Here is a 20,808-nt window from a genome sequence, read left to right as displayed (position 1 = left end):
TGGTAACCCCACCAGCTCTGTGCTGCCGTACTAAACATCCACTCAGAATAAAGTGAGAATAGCTTTTTCTTTTTCAAGATAAAAGTTAGAAAATTGTGACACTAAGGAATAAAAAAAACAGCAATTGTGATTAAACTTTCATTAGCTACGTGGCATTTAATACCCTGGACAAGTCATCAGTCCATGACATGATTGGCACAGTTGGACAGCTACTTAGTATTCAAAGCATTTTGAAAACCTTCAATTGTAGGATTAAGTTTTTTTTAATTATTATTATTATTTTATTAAACTGTTAAAAATACCAGTCATGTCATTTTTAGGGAAACATGCAGAAGGAGACCTGTCAGGAACTGGTCTTTTTCACAGACGGGTCAGCAGTGTCAGATGGTCGAATCTGTGAACAATAAATACCATTATGAGGAGCATGTCAATGGATTTTAAGGGTACTTATGATTTACCATGATGTGTATCACTGGATTCATGGGTTTTACAGGTACCTATGTTTTTTTAACCCCTAAACTCTTTGCCTGTGTTTGTGTATTACTGACAGTGTCTTGCTGGTCATCTGTAAGCAGCCTGCTGATTCAGACAGTGTTAAATTCAGCTGCAGTTGCGTTACCTGTCAGCAAACTGAGGATTTGGCAGATCAGATGTGTTTGCATCAAAGGCCTCCAGCTGCGTGGGAACATCAGTATTTTTGTTGACTACTGACTCTGTGTGTGTGTGTGTGTGTGCGTCTCAGAGTGTGAAAACCCTGCGCAAGTATGATCTCTGTGCTTCTCTAATAAAATTAACATAAAACAGAAAGGAGGGAAGGACTTGTGGGGTGTGAGTCCTGAGGGGGTGGCGTCCATGGAGGTTGATGTGATTTACCTGAACAGCGAGGCCGACCTTTCTGTTGACCTGTGGAGATCCACAGAGGATCAGACACAGAGTCAAATCTCACACTTGTTTTTTACCTGTGGCACATGTGAATGGAGCTCAGAGATGGAGAAAGAGTTCGGCAAATTAGATAATAGAATAGATTTGCTTCCTGTATTAGTTTGTGCAGCTGTTAGGCTATAGGTGCCTACTATATTTATTATAATAAAGAAATATATCACCCAGTGTAACTGATGTAGATGACACTGGCAGATGAACGAAAGAAAATGACTGACCTTATAATTTCATTCTATAAAGTGTTTGAGACAACAGAAACAGTGTGTGTGTTCTTGAAAAGTGTTTCTCAGTTAAACGGAGTTTTTAAGGAAGTCGTGCTGTCTAATACATAAATGAGTGTAGAATTAAAGCATGCAAAGAAGTGTTTGATGAGCAGAGCGGGGGAAGTAAAATGACGCAGGCAATGACAGCTAAGCCGAAGATGGTGAGTGTAGGATGCTTCCCAATCAGCTACACGTCTGTATATGCAAACACACTAATTATGTATTATGGACGTTAATGAGCTGTGGCACGGGATGCTAAACATTAGCAAGTCACTCTCTCTGAGCCAATCATGCTTTTATTAGATCCTCTTTATGTGGGTAGAATATTATATCTGCCGAGCAGACGTGTTGCGTTTGCATATATGCACGTCTTTATGAATATGTGTAACGATTCATCGTTGTCGAGTGCAACAACAAACTAACTGACACACACACCGACAGACACTGCTTTTACCGTCTCTGTTGTCTTTCTAACGTACAATATTCACACGTCCTTTAGGCTCAAGTGTTTAAACAGTGAGCTGTCGGATGGAAAAGGGTGTGAGAGAAGAGCCCCGCTGGCTCGCTGCCTGAAATATAAACAGGATTTTGATGACTGGCTTTCCTGCATTTCACAAATATTGTATCAGCCTGTAAAAATGAGAAACAGTGGCATTAAAATGTTAGAGCAATTACATTTAACTTTAAACAGAGCTTCAGAAGTCTTTCAAAGGTGAGGTAAAAAAAAGAACTGGACTGCAAAACTGTTTTTAGTCTTGCCGCTAAAGAGAGTTGAAATTAAATAGAACATCCTTGAAACTCATCCTCTTAGGCACTGCAGACAACAAAAGCAGTAAATATAAGCTGCTCCAAATGCAGTGTGAAGAGTCTCCAAAAGAACCAGCCGTGCAATCTTTGAAATAACGTCTCCAAAGCAGTTGGCTTGGAAAATCCCCTGAAGTTACAGTCAGCGAAGGCCGCGGATGATGGTAACACCTGCTCGCTTAGTGAGGTTGGATCAGCCCTTTCAGTGTTTCCCTCCTGCTTTATGGTTGGTAGGCAGTGTTTGCCAAACAGCTCATTCCTGGTCCTTCTGCCATAAATACAAAATGTACAGCACAGCACCCACGATGTGTGAGGAGGGCTGCAGTGATCAGATATGTTGAGGATGACATTCTTGGGTGTAAAATAACAAAAGGACACGGAATAGATAACCCTGCCCTGCTGACTGCTGGCTGCCTGGATCAGGTGTATTCACTCGTTTAAAAGCTGGAAGATATCGATTCATTTCCACCCTCAACTGCGATGGTATCTTCTATCTTCTGATTGGCTGAACACAACTAATGCAGGCAACCAGCAGTGGGTAGGTCAATGGGTCCTGAGAACTCTGGTTAGGTGATCAGATCCAACGTGTACTCTTACACCTGTCCATGCACGTGTCTCCTGGGTGTCCAGCTGATCTCTTGTACTGTTGAGTCACTTCCAGTTTGTGCGACACTTAAAACCTGTTTGCACTTATTTTTTAAATGTGTCGTGGGTGATTAGTGATCGTTTTAAAATCACTTACACCACTAGCAGAGGTCATCTGGGCAGCATCTGACCGCATGCTTTTGTATCCTACACTGTAAAAAATGTGATCATTGCTGAAAATTGTGGCAACAAAGATGTAATATAATTGACAAAATTTTAATGGGTACAAAATACTGAATAAAAAATGTATATACAGCTAAAAGGTTGCAGGTTTGCATCCCCGTACCGACCATGGCCTTTCTCTGTGAAGCTTGCATGTTCTCTCCATGCTTGTGTGGGTTTATTCCGGCTGCTCCAATTTCCTCCCACGGTCCAAAGACATGCATGTTTGGTAATTAGAGACTTAATTGCACATAGGTGTGAATGGTTGTCTGTCTGGGAAACCTGTCCAGGGTGGACCCGGCCTCTCACCCTATGACAGCTGCGATAGGCCCAAGCTCCCCTGTTACCGTAAAGAAGCTAAAAGATAATGGATGGATTTTTTTAATATGGTTTTTATTGTTTTAATGTCATCAATGCAAGAGATTGTGGTTGTTATGTTAAGAGCACGTCGTACCAGGCCACTGTCCTGTCGGTTCATAAGCCTGCAAACCCCCTAGTCCATTGATCCACATAACCCACCCAATCGCCCCACCCCCCAAAAAGAGTGGGGGCCGAATGCATCCTAGGCAACATCTGTAAGTGGTTAGTCATTTATACTACCACTTACTACCACATATATTTGGTTCTGTCCCACTTGTGATCCCATAGATGCATTTCAGAACCAAGTGTAAATAAGGTTGTTGGTTACAAGAACTCATCAACGACATGTTCACAAGACACATGTTGAGTTTAGCACCGCATTCTGCACTGATTTCAGTATATATCTCTGCTGAGAAGAGGAATAATGTGTCATTTGTCCTGGTTTGAAAGTCTTGAAAAGACAAATATAATATTGCCATCTGTTCTGTATGTGTTCCAGTGGATTACTGGTCTCCATTTTTAGCTGCTAATCAGTAAAAGCCACAGGAAGGAGACGTAAAAATAAGAAAACTGGGACAGCACACTGGGTTGTGTCTGTGAAACCAATAAAACATCATGCATCACCCATTTTGTTGAGGTGCGTTCAGTGACGAGGAAAATAAATAAAGGGGAGATAATCGGTGGGTTTGCATGTTGAATGTGACTACACCACTCGCCCACAACATTCATACCACTTGGTGGTTTTATTATTGTGGTGGACGGGGATCAGCATGGACACTGTCACTGCTCTACAGCTGCTGGTGACACACAGCAAGCAGCGATCTTCTGACACACGTTGGTCGTGCTGAACCCTGTCCAACATCTACTGCTTGAAGATCCAACTATGTCCCTGCTCTTGATGTCTGTGGCTAATAGGGATCTAACTGGGTGATCAGCAAACGTCTCCGATGTGTGATGTACCTTCTCTTTAAAATATCATCACCAATATCATAATGTGAGAATCCTGACATATCTTGTAATAATAACAAAATACTGCTTTAGTCATTGGAATCCTGATGACAACTTAATCATAATGCAAAATGCCACACTGAGAACAGTAATACTCATCTATATATTACCTGTATTTCTCTCTTCTGACTAATAGAGTTTGATTCGTATCCTTGCTGTTTCTATTCTTAGTGGTGTGACAGCTTATGGACGCAATACTTGTGAGTCTTCTGAAATTCTTTTTGCCTGAGTGCAGATGGCCAGTTTTGCTGCGATTGTGTGACTCATATATTCACTGAAGCCAAAAGACCTCCCCACACCCAAAAAAGAAGAAAAAAACAAATGTTGCCAGCTATGACTGGAAAGGCTACGAATCCTCAGTGAATCTTCAGCTTCTGGACATGTTGTACCTGCCAGCTGGCAGATGTGTCTACATCTGTATTTGGATTGCACTTTTTCATATTTGAACACGTGTTCAAATGCTAATGTTGCCAAAACATTGTTGAATTGTTAACTGAATTAGTAAAGTAATTAGTTGGTAAATTTTAATAACAAAAAGAGAATATGCACAAAGAGTTTGCTGGACAGTAAGAATGGACGTATTATATTTTACAGTTGCCGTTTTAGGGAGCGGGAGAGAATTTGGGAATCAAGCTCCACAATAAGGAGGCAGTTGCCTCCTTTACCCCTCGTTAGAATTATGTTTAGTTACAGTTCTGAAAGGCACATTATAGGAAACACTGTTACCCTCCAGTCACACACTTTAGGACTTGTGGGCACAGATCATAGTTTTAAAATAAGCTGTATAGGTGCTAGTTTGGGATCTTTCTAATTTAATGTGGAGAAGAAAAGGGTCACTCTAAGGCTAACTTAATCCAAATAAGCTGTTTCAAGCACAAGATCACACTGCATGCAGCTGCGTATGATTGATGCTTTAGTTTATTATTTTAGCATAGAACATCTCTAATGGCTGCAAGTGGATTTTCCTACTAAAACCACTGTAGATGTTGCTCTTCTTAGTGTCCAACCACCACACGTAAACGGGAGAAGATCTAAGTTAATAAAATGTTGCTCATATACAATAAGTCACCTTCAAAACTCAGAGCAATAAACTTGGGAGGCATCACAGAGCGTTTTTTGTCCTGGGTTATGTCTCTCACATGGAGAAAATGATTGGTCTTCGTGTGTTGGAAGGTATGAAAAACCTTTGATAAAAACTGTGCGACTGTTTGTATTTATGTGCATTCAGATCAAACTCTTTCTCCTAAAAATTACATTCTTATGCAACTTCACTTCAAACGTGAATACGTATAGTTAGAAATGTAATTGCAACTAGATTATGTTATGTGGACAAAATACTAAACATGTTATTATTATTAATAATAATAATAATATTCATACTAAAACAATGTTCTTAGACAACACAGTTTACAAAATACCGGATCTTGCAGTGCAACATTCAGTTGGAAATGGAAATTGTTTCACAAGATGATTATGAGTAGAGTTGGTTTGCTATGATGGGACACAAATCAGACTGAATGTTCGTACAGTAAATTCAGGTGTAAAGCACTAGTGTGTCTCTGCTAGCTGCATTTACCTCTATGTCCTCTTCTTCAGCCCCTCATAACTAGATCAGCTGCCAGAGACTAACATTTTCTTTTGATCATCAGCTACAGCTAATGAACTCTGCTTCAATTTGAGTTAATGGGATCGGTAACAACCCTAATGTCTGTCATGATTATGACCCATCACTGTCTTCTGGTTCTGTTTGATGGCTTGACTGATTACAATAAATCAATACAATCGATAAAACTCCGCTTATCTGGAGCATCTTAATTTAGAAGCATCTGCTTAAAAAAAAAACAAAAATCACTGAAGACTAAAAAAAGCGTTGGCCCGTCATTCTTCAGCATTTGATGCTGGGAGAACATGAATTTTACATCAGTGACAAATCGCATTGGCAGATCCACCGGCGTACAGTGAAGGACGTCTCCAGAAACGGCATGTTTCCAACGGCTCTTTATTCCTCGTGCTGTTGTGGGGGAGGGAAAAGCCCAGCTGTGTGATCAGTATTGATCTAAGAGCTACTGCTCCAGGTCAAATGTATCTATGTTACAACTGCGATGTGCTGGTGTAAATGTCAGCGTGTGTGTTCATGTTTTCACCCTCGTGTCTGTTTGTTACAGTGGAAAACAGAAAGCACTGAGTCCGATTCACTATGTGCACACTTACTTAATGTGCGTGTGCAAGAAGCAAAGAGGAGAGGAGGTTACAGGTAGCACTTCATGAATAACTGCAGCTTCCTATTGAGTGTTGGCTCAGATAATAACACCTCTTCAGCAGGTGAGTTAGGTGGTGACTAATCGAGCGGGTCACCCGTGGAAGGATCGGGGACAGAGGCAGGGCTCAGCGCAGCAGTGTGAGATGACTTGTTGTGCTAATAAAGGTCGTATCCGCTTACACGGGCAACATCAAAGCGTGATCAGTGACTGATCAGCTCACGTGGCTCTGCCCTGCTTTGCTCGCTACCCTACTGTACTGCTGCACCGGCTGGGTGTCGAACACCATGTCTCTCAGGGGTCCTTTTCCCCACCTCAGCATGTGTGTCCTGTAGAGCAGCGCAGTGTAAAACACGTATTAAAACACATGACATGTATTTTGTATTGACATTATGTTCTATTTCTCATTATGTAAGGTGGTGTGTGTGTGACTCCATTAACACACAAGCAGGCAGCACAGCTGCATGTGGATGTGTAGTAGCAGTGGAGTCTTTGGGAATGCTGCCCTCATGTGTCTCCCCAACTGCAGAACACAATCCTCACATTAATCAAAAAACATCATGGATAAAATGACACATTAAATGTTTTTTTTTTCTCCATTACAGGTTATGGACACACTATCTAAACTTTCCCACACTGTCATTGCACAACAAACGGGAATCAGGTATGATTAAATACACGGCATCACGCAGTACAATGCACTTTATTCTTGTAACATTTAAAAAAAAAAAGTGTTTTGTCCAAATAGATACGCATTCAAATGTAAAATGATGTCATACTATACATATCCTATGGCAAAGAATATGTTCCACCTAACCCAGAATTCTTTCTGTTTCCTTGTAAAGGGCTTTTCCAACAGAGGAGAGTGTTGAAGATGAGGATATATACAACCACCTGGAGGATCTTATAGAGTAGGTTTCATTCTAGATCATTAGACCTTTCTTTCCAACAGTATTTTCACAAGGAACTTCATTTGAAAAGTTTGTTAAAATAAGTTTCTAACATCCATAAGGTGATGTGGGTGAGAGAAACATTCATTCCCTGGGTGCTGACTGGAAGGCAGCCACTTTTCACGCGCTCAGCGCAATCTTTTGTTAGTCAACCACAAGTCACGTGGGCTTGGTTATTTTTTACTGTCTTGTTTTCACACCTATTTCCCACGCACTTAAAAAGATGCTGCATGTCTGAAGAACAGATTCTCGGGTCTGCTTGCCTTTTGGTTAATTGCATCAAATGAACCTGATGGATATTGAACATTTTTTAGCCAATACTGCTTAAACCTGCAATCTTGTCAGATCCTGGTAACAATCTGCATGATAATGACTTATCTGATGACAAGTTACACACAGGAATTATTTAATCAGTGTAGTTGTTTTTTTGTTTTTTTTCCTGTTTAAACAATGAACTAAACCACAGTGTTACATAATCCACACATATTGCAAACTAAATTCCTGGCACAGTGTCATGCGGTGCAGCTTAGAAGATTTGGTAAATATGGATTTTGGTAGAGCTATATATTTAGGTGCATTTGCCTGTGTACTTCTTCTATTCGTGCCCATTTCTTATCTAAATGATCATTAAATTAAGTTGAGGTCAGCCAGTGTAGCTGTCTTCCGATTAATAAGACCTATATTCATTCATATATATCAAATGTCAATTGTTGGAGTTCAGCAGAAACCAATAACAAATGTGCCGCTGTAAGTTTTTTTCTGTTGAAAGAGATCATCTTGCGGTTAAAATGCTAGTGGGAAGACTTGCTTTGACATGGTGCTCAGCCCAGTGGGGGGGAAAAAAAGCAGTCGGACATCAACCAGTGGTGTCTGGGAGGTGGAAGTGTCAGCCTGGATCGTTCTGAACAGAATCATGTCCATCGACTCACTGTTCACCAGCTATTAAATAAAAAGAAAACAGAAACACAGATGATGATGCAGTTCTTTGTCATCACCATTCAGTCTATGTTGTGGTGCTGTCTCAACTTTAAAACCTCTTAAAGTCAAGGTTAGTAACAGCTACTGTACTGTGCTGTGCGTGTGCATAGGAGGCATTTACAGACAGGACAGAGTATAGGTCATCTGTGTTTTTGAAACATTTAGTATCCAATGTGTAATTACTTTGGGTCGGTGCTACTTTTTGGTTTTGTTCAGCTGCTGCTAGTGTTCTTTGCAGTGTTGGTGTGTAAAAGTAAGACAGCTTTAAAAAGTACTGCAGTTACATATGATTCTGGAAGTACTTCAGTGGAGCATTTGCCAGTTTAAAGCAAATTCAAAGCATAGAATAAAATATAAAAAAACATGTTAATCATAGAAACATATAAAACATAGAAATAACATATATAAAAGGTAACGATCACATTAATATGCTTTTCTGAACAGAAAAGTCTGTTTTTTCCAGGGCACCACAGTCCATGGTCTGTGGTGCCCTCAGGTTGTCAGGCAGAGCATTCCAGAGCTGTGGAGAAGCTCCAGAGAAAGTTAGTATGCAGCTGGCCAACACTCACCGGGAGCAACTAAGTTGGGGTTCAGTGTCTTGCTCAAGGACACTTGGAACATGTGACTGGAGGAGCCAGGAACCAACAACTGTGAGATTGGTGGACGACCACTCTACCCTCCTGCGCCACAGTCGAACTAGCTGTGTGCATTTTAAGGCTTCTTATGTGTTGAATAGCACATGTTAATTGAGATGATGAGTAATGTCCTCATGTTACCTGATGTGACTTTCTCCCCATCTGCCATTATTCACTTTAAAGCAGCAGATATTTTTCTTTATGTTTCTTTTGTCTTGAAGACACATACGTAACTTGGAACCAAGTACAAACACACACACTCAGAGTCCCATTAGAGCAGTTACTAAGGTGCAGTAATTGGCTCGTGAGTCGTCAGAGCAGGCCTGTGGCATCACACATGAAAGCCGGTGTGTGAGAACCTGAGCCACTTTCACAGCTGTCGATTAAGTGTTGACTAACAAGATTTGTAGGGTGTGCTATTAAAATGCATGTCTGTTAAAGAAATTAGAACTGTGTGTGTGTGTGTGTGTGTGTGTGTGTGTGTGTGTGTGTGTGTGTGTGTGCCTTCCATTTGGTCGTCATGATTAGCAGCTCACTTCATCAAACAGCAAGTGAAATAACGTCTCTCGTATATCTTGTCATCTGTTCTGCAGTGAGAACGGGGTGGAGGATGAAGAGGATCTGTATGACTGTGTGTATGATGATGAAGATGGCGGCGAGATCTATGAGGACCTGATGAAGACAGAAGCTATCCCTCCTCCGGTCAGTCCTCCTCTTATTAACATTGACGCAGATGTCCACAGTTTGACTCATGCAGAAAAATTAACTTTGTGGTACAAAGTTATTTATATTTATATATAGTATTATTATTATTAAATGAAAATAAGAATTGCTGTATTTTCTTTAGTTTAGAATGAGCCTTTTATATCAACATTATAGAGCATGTTGCTGCCATGTTACACCTGTAGACAAACCAGCAAACTGGCCTTTGACTTGGCAAACAGATGAACAAATGGTAAATGGCCACTTTTATCGCGCTTTGATCCAAAGCGCTTTACAATGTTGAATCCCATTCACCCACACACACTCACACACTGATGGCAGTGGCTGCCATGCAAGATGCTCACCGGACCCAACGGGAGGAACTTGGGGTTCTGTGTCTTGCCCAAGGACACTTCGACGCGTAGCCAGGAGCGGGGATCGAACCACTGTGTGACGACGTAAAGGCTCTGACCTAAAGTTTAACATCTATCTAACAAAACCACTTGATGTAGACATTAACATGGCACCTGATGCAAACTATGGTGGGTCAGGGTGGGGTTGCAATCTCCAGCCTCACTACTAGATGCTCCTAAATTTTACACACTGTGATCAGTGTATAAAACATCTTCATTTGCCTAAAACCAAACGTGCAGATGCTCTGAATAGTTGAACTCTATGATATATTCGTACTTACATTATGATTTCTTTGTGTAGTACAGGAATGATGGCGCCTCATGCAAAGTTAAGAACAGAGGAGTCAGATTTTGCAGCTACTGTAGCATGTATGAGAGTTGTACTGACCACATCTGGTTAAAGAAACCAGCAATATGTGGCCACAGTGCTGACACATAATAACGGGCCTGTGTGTGTGTGTGTGTGTGTGTGTGTGTGTGTGTGTGTGTGTGTGTGTGTGTGTGTGTGTGTAGACGCTTCACAGGCACGTGGAGACTGACATCAGAAGCTGCTGTTTAACAGAGATCAAGCAGACAGAAGAGAAATATACCGAGACCCTGGAGTCTATAGAGAAGGTACTGACCTACGATGCTGATCCACTTTACACTAAACTTTTTTTCACTGTAAATTTATACAAATAATAACTGCTTGAATGAAATAAGCATTGAGTAAGATTTGCTTTTTAAACAAACCAAATCAGATCTTGGTAATTGCTCCCTGACAGTGGGAGCTGTAGAAATATGCTGACCATTATTTGTAAATATAATCCTTATAAATTATTATATTGGTAAATTATTCTACTATTCTACATCTAAAATGTTTATTTAAAATAGATTTATTTGTGTGAACTTCACATTCGTGGGAATAATAAACAATTTGTATTTACAATTTTGTAATGCATCATCATTATATTGTGCTGTTAAATATGCAGGTGAATTTGCTGTTAAATCCTGTTAAATTTACCAAATGATGTTAGTTTAGGACAAATGATCAGTTAACATGAAGCATTTCTCACACAGAAAAATCACCCTAGAAAATATAAGTGTGAACTAGTGGGACCATGGGTGTTTTTACAGGTGTTAACCTGTAGCAAAGTGATATCTGTGTGCACTCGGATTATATGAGCCCACACAGCGAGTCAAAAATAAAAGTAAAGCTAACTTTCTCTATTTAGCCTCTTTAGCACCTGTAGTCTGAGAAGGTGACCGTATGTAATCAGCAGTTTTGGGACTGTAATGGAAGAAATAATGAGTAATGTAACAAATGTGTACTCCCAGAGGGAAATAAGGCAAAGGATACGTTTTGATTTTCCAAAGCAGTGGTGGGTGGTGAGCAGTCCCTGCACCACTTAGAACAAAACTCTGAGAAAAGCCCTTTTTTTTCCGTGGATATGTTCAATCTTTACAGGAGTGTGGGAGGCCCGCCTTCTCTTAACCCCCCCCCCCACACACACACACACACTCAGCTACTTGTCTTCTCCCTCTTGTGTACAAAAAAAGGGCCTCGCCTGATTTCCCAGCGGAAAAGAGTCAGTAGATGACTTTCGATATGAAGTGGATGGTGGAATTTAGTTTGCGCCTGGCCGCTCCTTGGAGAGCTAGAGGTAGCTATGTGGCGGAAATTTCTGGGAGGAAATCATTAAATTTCAAGCTCTGAAAATGAGATTATTGTCGTGACCCAGACAGTCCTCCCTGTTTTTGCTGATTGCAGCTATTTGCAGCTTGGCCACTATAATGTAACAGCGTCCTGACTTCCCCACTGGTTCTCTGACATTCTCTCTCTCTCTCTCTCTCTTTTTCTCCTGCAGCACTTTATGACGCCCCTCATCACATTTTTATCCATGCCTGAGATGGAGAAAGTGTTTGTGAATATTCCGGTGAGTCCGCCGTCAGTTACACTAAGTAATAATTTAAAAAGTGGCTGGTTAACACGGGAGTCACACGGTTGAATCCCACACAAATAAAGAAAAAACATAATATAATCATAATGGAAAGATTAGCCCCGCCGCCTCAAAGCCCTATGACAGTTGGAATAAGCCGCCGGGCCCCTGTGGATGAAAGGATAATCATAATTAATCATGTAAACAGAAATCCAGTTTTTGAACTGTGCAGCTTCTTTTATTCTAACTGAACATCTTTGGAGTTTGGACAGTTGGTCAACAAAACAAGACAATTATTAGCACCAGGAAAGTGTGAGGATCAAATTTTATGGAAAAAATTAATAGCATGAAATGTAAAAAAACATGTTGGCAAAGTCTCCTAGAGGCTTTTCTTGGTGTAATAATTTCCCATGTTTACACTGGACTTTTTAATGCACATGATGATGTGCAATAAATACAGAAACAATTCTAACTTTACCTTAAGCTGATATGAGGCTTCACCAGTCGATGTTAATCCTCTCTACATATCAGCAGCTGTTATTTGTCTGTTTAAAGACAAGCTTGTGAACCAAAGTGTCAATTAATTCTCTGATTGAGAATGTAATGAGATTGCTGTTGTGTTTCAGGACCTAGTCAAAGTTCACAGAAATTTGCTCCTGGAAATCCAAGATTCAGTTGTCCACAGAAGTGCCCAGAACCTCTACCAGATCTTCATCACTTATAAAGAGAGGTATCGTACTTTACCCTTCATGTCTCTCATTCAAGATTCAAAATTAAAGATTCAAACTACTTTATTGATCAAATGGGGAAATTGAGTTACAGCTGCTGAAAATTAGAAAAAAAAGGAAACCAAATCAAGACAATACAGAACTACAAGTACAAACTACTGATCAATCAGTAAGATAAAACCCACCTAGAGGAGTAAATGTAAATCGAAAGGAAAGGTGATAAAGACGGTGGTGAGACCAGCGATGTTGTTCGGCTTAGAGACAGTGGCACTGAAGAAAAGACAGGAGGCAGAGCTGGAGGTAGCAGAGCTTAAGATGTTGAGGTTCTCTTTGGGAGAGACGAGGATGCTGAGGTTGGAGCTGCCAGGCAGGAGGTCTAGAGGAAGAACAAAGAGGAGATTTATGGATGTAGTGAGAGAGGACATGAAGTTAGTTGGTGTGAGTGAAGAGGATGCAGAGGACAGAGTTAGATGGAGGCACATGATTCGCTGTGGAGACCTGAAAGGGAGCAGCCGAAAGGAAAAGAAGCGAGGAGGAGTAAATGTAAATGAAATACAAATGGATAAACAGTATTGTTTGTACCATTCAGCCCACCTTCCTTTTGAAGAAGGGGGATGAGTTGAACAGTTTAATGGTCACTGGGGGAGAGAATCTCCTGTAGCATTCTGTGATGCACCTGACTGTGATCAGTGTTTGGCTGAAAGTGCTCCTCTCTGCAGCCAGCACACAGTGATGTGGGTGGGAGAGATTGTCAGGGATTGAGAGGAGTTTGGACAACATTCTCCTCTCAGCCCCAACATGCAGAGGGTCCAGCTCCTCCCCCAGAACAGAACCAGCCGTCCTTTTTACTTTGTCCAGTCTGTTACTGTCTGCCACCTTCATATTGCTGCCCCAGCAAACCACAGCATGGAAGATGGAGCTGGCTACCATGGACACAGAAAAGAACTCTATGGTACACAGGGTGAAGAGAAGGAAGATAGAACTCTCCCCAGGGTTGTGCTGCAGGTCACAGTGTCAGACACACAGTTCTGCAGGTGGATGTACTGGGGTCGGTCAGTGAGGTGGGGTGTCAATCTGCATGCTTTTTAATTTCTCCCCCAGCAAGATGGGCTGCAATGTGTTTAAAGCACTGGAGACGTTAAAGAACATAACCCTTACAGACCCACCAGGCTTGTCCAGGTGGGTGTAAATGCTGTGTAGCAGGTGGATGAGGGCGTCGTTCACCTCCAGTTGAGCCTGATAAGTAAGCTTTGGGCCAGAGGAAGCTCTATTTATTTAACTCAGCTCTATTTAGGAATTCAGGAATCATTCAGGAAGGGCTGAATGATCTCCCACATGACATGAAGTCTTGTGCACACAAATACATTTATTAACAAAATAACAATAAAAAACTATTTTTATTTTTTTTGTGAATGTCACCAAATGGCCACAATATGAATCTTGGATAAGGTCTTAAAATGAATAATATACTCACAAAAAGTCAGATTTATTCGACTTTCGAGTGGCATTTATGGAAAATGTAAAAAGTTCATGCTACAGTGATATTATATCATGAACGTAGGGCATTTAATTGAAGCATGCAATGGTAATTTATTCATATCACACTATTTATTGAAACAAAAGCCAACAAAAATGTCTCAATAACTTCAAAATGTCAACAGTGAATCGAACATAATCCATGAATCACATTGTGATTTTTAATCACCTCATTAGAGAAAAGCGTGTTATGCAGTAACTACTGAAACACTGAACATTTGGACATGTGCATTCAAAAGTTTAGAGAAGGGCAAATTAAGTTCGCCTTCTGAAATTTCACCAAAAAGTCAAATATCCCTAACTTTTGTGAGACGTGTATATGAACCACCTTGAACAGACTTGATCAGAATAAGAAATCAAGAATGTTTTTATTTTTTTGCACCGTTTGGATATAAAACTATTTCAACTGCATTTCTTTCAGAAAATGACCAAGTCCAATTTAGTAATGATTATATCTTCTCTAAACCACCTGTTTCAGCTTGTTGATCTATGGGAAATACTGCAGCCATGTGGAGACAGCCATCGCCACTCTGGATGACATCTGCAAAAACAGAGAGGATGTGCGCATGAAGCTAGAGGTAGTGTACAGTACACATGGTGTCAGGGTGGTCAGACAATGCCCCCAAGTGTAGACCTGAGGCATTGCAGTGATGACACCAGTGCCGTCACTGAGACAGTACACATGTACTTTGGTGAAAGTGAAATGAACTGCTACAGGTTTTCTTTTTATTTGCTGTATATAAAAAAAGATTTACATCAGATTTACGGATGTTTTTGGTTTTGCTGTCTTTATACAGGAATGTTCCAAAAGAGCAAACTATGGCAAATTCACACTACGAGACCTGCTGGTGGTGCCTATGCAGCGAGTCTTGAAGTACCACCTTCTCCTGCAGGTACAGTACTCTGACCTACCACAACCTTTTTCTGTTGTGTTGAACTCTCGGGTGGAGCCCTGTGGCCTGACATTTATTAGTGTAAGTATGAATGATGGCAAGTCAGCCTCCTGAGTCTCTCTGTCCATTTGTGAATAAGCAAAGCCTTTGTTTTTACTGTAACATCTACAGTATTGTGAAGAGTCAAGCTGACAAAATAAATCGAAAACATCCTCTTACTATTGTCTGTGGACCATAAAACATTTTTTAACTTATTAAAATTTGTAGTAATTTATGGTTTAGAGATTCTTAACAAAATATGCCGAAGACAGAGATGGAATAAAATCACTTTACAACAGTAAAGGGGGTGTAGTTCAGATTTTTTTTCTCATGGCACTGAGAACCTTCACTTTGGTCCAAACATTACCAGTTTTTCATTTCAGTCAGATCAGGTGCTTTTATGAACAGTTACACAGCTTGTGCTCGCTGTGACCATCTTACTGACTGGATACCTTCCAAAGTTGAAGTTTTTCCCTTATTTTGCTGCTCCACCAGCTTCTCACCATAATGTCAAACTTTCTACGATACCAATTTAACAGCGTTAGCTCTGACTGCTTAAGTTGTATTATATTTATATTTGAATCCATTTTTTTAACAGAACAAGTACTGTAGATATCATCCAAAGGGCTTTAGGACCAGATAAACAGGAGGATTGATTACAGCAGGCAGAACAGCTTCTGTCGTTTACGCGTATAAACAGCTGCCTATGGTTTAGAAAGACATGAAAAACCGAACCTACTGAACCTACTGTATCCTAAATAACAGCAAAGTTTAAAATGCTCTGCTGTTAATAAAGATCAGCCTTAAATTTTAATTAAAAAAAGCTCAATTACTCTTTTCTAGTATTTTGAGCAATTCTCACCAAATACTTTTAGATTTGCTAAAGTGCTAAAACACTTTGAGCTGAAAAACAAGGCCATGCACGTGAGGTGCGAAGCCAGAAAAAAGTGAAGTAAAGAGAAAGTCAGCCAAAGTCAAAGTAAGATGCTAATGACTGCGACTTCATGTTATTTCACGTTAAACACGAGCGTAAGAACATAGCACCTTTCAGTTCAAATCAAATCAAGCACCCACTGCACACATTGCTGCGCTTTAGTGCATAATCTGTGGTGGAAATGCTACAGATGTCATTTTCCAATCCGACATAACCGACTGCAGTGCTGCAAAAAGTACTCAGATCATTTACTTAAGCAAAAGTAGCAATACCACAGTGTAACATACTTTTACATACTGCTGAGCAGCTTGTGAAGGTTTCAACTTTGGATTATTAAAGCCAGATAAATTTACTGTATTTACACTTTGTAAAAACTAGCAGTTATCAAATACATGTAGAGGAGTAACGAGTACTACGTTTGCCTCTGACATGTAGTCCAACGTAAGGTACTTTAGCAGAAAATGGAAAACAGTAGAGAAGTACTTAACTTTTTCTAATAATAGTATATTGACACTGTAGTAAAGTTTCTTAATGCAAATAAAGGATCTAAGTTTTTAGTTAATACAACCAAAAGTCACCTGCATATAATTGCTGCTATTGTATTGTACAGAAACTCCAAGTCTTCACTAACATGTATGTATGACTCCATGTCACTTCTCCACAGCTCCACCAGAGGTGCTGTTGTCCACCCTTTCTTCCCCCTTCTTTGCCTTTGTCCTTCAGGCTCTGGAGCCTCCTCTTGTCTGTTTCTGTAGCATCTTTATAACTGTCAGTTCTCTCAGCGTGAAGTGACCCGCACGTAATTGTTATCTGATCGAGACAATCAAGCAGAAGGAGAGCGAAAATAGATAAAGTAGTAGGAGGACAGAATAAGACAAACACATAAAGAGAGATAGAGACAGAGAGCGAGGTGAAGCGTTGGTGAAGTGGTGAGAATGTGAAGCCGTGGAAAGTCAGTCGGAAGTTAATAATTAAAACATTAACTATTCTGACCCTATAATGATTAAACCGTTTCAAGAACTGACTGTATATACGGTAACATTCAGTGTGTTTTTTTTTTTTTTTAGCTTTTGGTGTTTTATTATTCAGAATAGTGGCAATATTAGAGCAGATGTAAATGATTTTAGTAACGAAAAAATAATATTTTAATTTATTGTTAAGTGCGTACATTCTAATTTTATATGAATGCGTGTAGGAGATGGTTTGATCTAGGAGCCAAAACAAACCCAAAAAAAGTGAAGAATAGAGCTTTTAAGCAGCTAAACACCTTTAAAATAATGAATTTGTGCATTATTGTCCACATTTGTTTTCCCTGCTCTAACATTAAGGTAATTTAAAATTTATTGTAAGCACTTCATGCTTAAAACCTGGGACATAAAACACCAGAGCTTTTGTAAATTTAAAAACGAAGGTCAGTTAGTTCGTTAGTGCAAATAAATAAATGAATCAAATGCAAATAAGTCGTTAGTGCAAATGAATAAACAAAGCAGTTTTAAAAATTCTAAAAAATTCAAAGATTATGAACTTTTACAAACACATTCATCATCATTGTTTGATTGGACCTATCAGAGAAAAGCTGCTTCACACACTCCGTCAAATGGTGCCAAACAATTTTAAAGATATCAAGTATAAAAACATACAGTAAAAATATCACCTAAAACTTTAATCAATAATAGAGCAATAACACATTTTACACACAACAAAATGAATAAAACTACAGATACAGAACTTGTCATCATTTAAAAGAATCATCAAGTGTTTTGGTTCTTGAAACATTTTAAACCCTAAATATAATTTCACATACTGTGGTTCAGACGGCAGAGGAGGTTTTTGTAAATTCGGATTCTGAATCTTAAAACCGACGTTTTGCTCCGCAAGCTCATTCTAAGAATATGAACATTTGTTTCTCGGGAGACAAAAAAGATTCCTCTGCATTCAGAGAAGCCAGGCACAATGCAATTTTTATCTCTGAATAACTTATTTACAGTTTTGTACCATTTGGTGGTTTGAGCTGTTTTCAACATCATTCACAGTCCTTAAGCAGAGTCTCTTTGTTCTCACTCCACTCGTGACTGCATGCAAATGTCCCGCCAAGCAAAAAAAAAAAAAAAATCTTAAGGAACAAAGTGATTCCGTTGTGTCAACACGGGCCGAGATCCCAGCGGAGCAGCAGGGTAATAGCGAGCTGCACCGAATAAAGCATCTGCTGACTTACTTTCCCACATGGTGACAGCCAGAATCTGTACAACTAATGTCTTGTCACTTCCCTCTCTCCCCAAGTTCCCCTGTCTTGCTGTTTCTCTCTTTCTTTCTCTTTGGTCATCAATCTGGCTTTCTTTCTCGCTGCTTCTGCTCATCATTCCTCCCCCCCCCCCCCCCCCCCCCCGAGCTTTACAGCAACACGATTGCCTCAATGAGTCCATCACGTAAAGTCTGGGGCACCAGTGTGACCACTCCCCTCCCTTCTGTATCTCTGCGGAGGAGCCAGGCTTGATAAATAGGACTCTGTCGTCTTGCTAGTGATAATAATGCCCAGGTTGAGCTTGACTGACACCAGGGATTTGAGCAGTGCCAGGCAGACATATATCTCCCCTAGTGGCTCTGTGTTGTGTGTGTGTGTGTGTGTGTGCGTTTGCAGGCAGTTTGTATGGGCTTGTATGAAGGACATGCATGGCATCCTTCCTTATCCTCCAGGTCTAGATGTCTTGTTTACACTGCAGCCAGGCATTGGCAAGTAATTTTAGATACCATAAATGTGCACACACAAACATGACAACTTCACATTCTCTTACATTCATTTCTACTTAAAGATCCTTAACCCGAGTCATCTGCAAAACCAAAGCTTTATTCATAAGCTTGTTGCAGGATAAGGATATTTAACTGAGTGTTGACTAATAGCACTTGTGATTTGCAAGAAATGTCGTTCCTACCAGTTTACATAGCCTAAAAAAAAGAAAGCAAGAAAAATGTTTATTCTGAACATGTCTGTAAAACAGCACAGTCATTAAACAGTTTTCTGTTTAGACCCTCACACCAAAACCACCATAATTCTATAACCTCAGTGAAAGTGTTTCTGTTGGCTGTGGCGTGACACAGGTCTTTGTACTCCCACCATCCACCCCGACACCTCTGCTGCCGTTAATAAATGCGGCGCTGTGTTCATTAAAAAAAAACAGACCATTCCACCTTTTGAGAACACCTGCTGATGTTTAGTGTGTTTGATTTGTGTTTGTCCGATAGGAGCTAGTGAAACATACCCATGATGCTACAGACAAGACTAATCTGCGGACGGCACTGGATGCCATGAAGGTAACTTTTGCATCGAGCCCATATTTCTTTGAAAACTGGAACTAAGTGAAAATGTGCTATAGCAAAACTACAGATGTCAGATTTACTTCTGATGATAAATCTCACTAGATGATATCAACTGGATGAGTTTTTTTTGGGGGGAAGAAGCAGAGGATAAAATTAATATAGGGAAGACAGAGAGAAGTGTCAAAGCATTAAGTAGAACCAAAGGAAACAAGTTTAAAATTGGTGGTGTTGACGTTGACATTTGTGTTACTTTCCTTGTATTGATTGACATAATGTCACACAGCTGTGAAAAGTGTCACGGCGAACAACTGACTGAAACCGAAGCTTAAGATATTGTATTTCACTGCACTTTCGCAATGTTGGACTTCAAAGGAAAAACAATGAGTCACCCAATGGATCCAGTTAAAAGCGTTTTAGTCGAGACAAGTTTGTTTCTCGCTGGAATATGCAAACCAAATCTTTTTGGGTGAATTAAAAAAATACCACCAAAAGTAATGTGCAGAGTCAAACTGCACTACGGAGGAAACAAAAGAAAGAAAATGGTATAATTGAATTAATACTAATACTAATAATTAATGTAAAAATTGCTGCAGCATGTGAAGAAATTAAAAAAAACCCGTTTCGTGATTTTTATCCCAGGATTTGGCTCAGTATGTTAACGAAGTTAAACGAGACAACGAGACGCTACGAGAAATAGATCAGTATCAGAAATCCATCGAAAACCTGGTAAGCTGATAACCTTCCATATGTAGCTTTTATGCTGAGATCTCAACCTCACAGTCTTTTGCAAATGAAAGTCCCCTTTTATCTGTTATCTGTAGAATCAGCCTCTGAACAACTACGGGAGGCCCAAAGGAGACGGGGAAGTGCGGGTGGCCTCTGTGGACAAACGAGCAAAACAGGACAGGTGAGATGTCAGGTTGACTGACAGTAGTTCAATGCGGATCAGGTGCTGTCGCTGGAAAACTGCCAGAGAATGTATGACTACAGGTCAAAGTGTTGTTACACATTCAGGCTCTACATCTCGCAGAGCTTTTTGCTTTTTGCTTGATTGATATTTTTATCTCACCAGCAGATTAATCTACATTTGCAAACACTGTCGTGTGTCAGGTATATTTTGCTGTTAGTCTTGCTCTTCTACTCTGGGATTATGTTGACACTTGTCCCCCAGCTTGATGAGTTGTCTTCAATATCTTAGATCAACAGTTACCTTCAGCTTAGCCAACACAAGAACTAGAGAAGGGGATTTTTCGGGCACATAAAATACGTTCAGCAAACATCCCAAACCTAGTTAAAATTCCAATTCTATGTATCATATATTCTACTT

General features: G+C 40.1%; 1 protein-coding gene across 2 annotated transcripts in view; it reads left to right on the top strand.

Moving 5' to 3' along the window:
• The window catches only part of LOC137104588 (guanine nucleotide exchange factor VAV3), a 93,691-nt gene that overhangs the window by 31,809 nt on the left and 41,074 nt on the right, over positions 1-20,808 (top strand). For both annotated transcript variants that reach the window (XM_067485993.1, XM_067485994.1), the window contains exons 3-13: positions 7,045-7,103; positions 7,285-7,350; positions 9,596-9,704; positions 10,631-10,732; positions 11,965-12,033; positions 12,663-12,766; positions 14,779-14,878; positions 15,098-15,193; positions 19,407-19,475; positions 20,121-20,207; positions 20,303-20,388. In XM_067485993.1, coding sequence (XP_067342094.1) covers positions 7,045-7,103; positions 7,285-7,350; positions 9,596-9,704; positions 10,631-10,732; positions 11,965-12,033; positions 12,663-12,766; positions 14,779-14,878; positions 15,098-15,193; positions 19,407-19,475; positions 20,121-20,207; positions 20,303-20,388 — 947 coding nt within the window. The remainder of the gene's footprint in view (positions 1-7,044; positions 7,104-7,284; positions 7,351-9,595; positions 9,705-10,630; positions 10,733-11,964; positions 12,034-12,662; positions 12,767-14,778; positions 14,879-15,097; positions 15,194-19,406; positions 19,476-20,120; positions 20,208-20,302; positions 20,389-20,808) is intronic.

Source organism: Channa argus, chromosome 19 (genome assembly GCF_033026475.1).
Source record: "Channa argus isolate prfri chromosome 19, Channa argus male v1.0, whole genome shotgun sequence".
NCBI classification, from domain to species: Eukaryota; Metazoa; Chordata; class Actinopteri; order Anabantiformes; family Channidae; genus Channa; species Channa argus.
The sequence above is the reverse complement of the archived record's forward strand: the minus strand, read 5'-3'. Positions and strand labels throughout refer to the sequence as shown.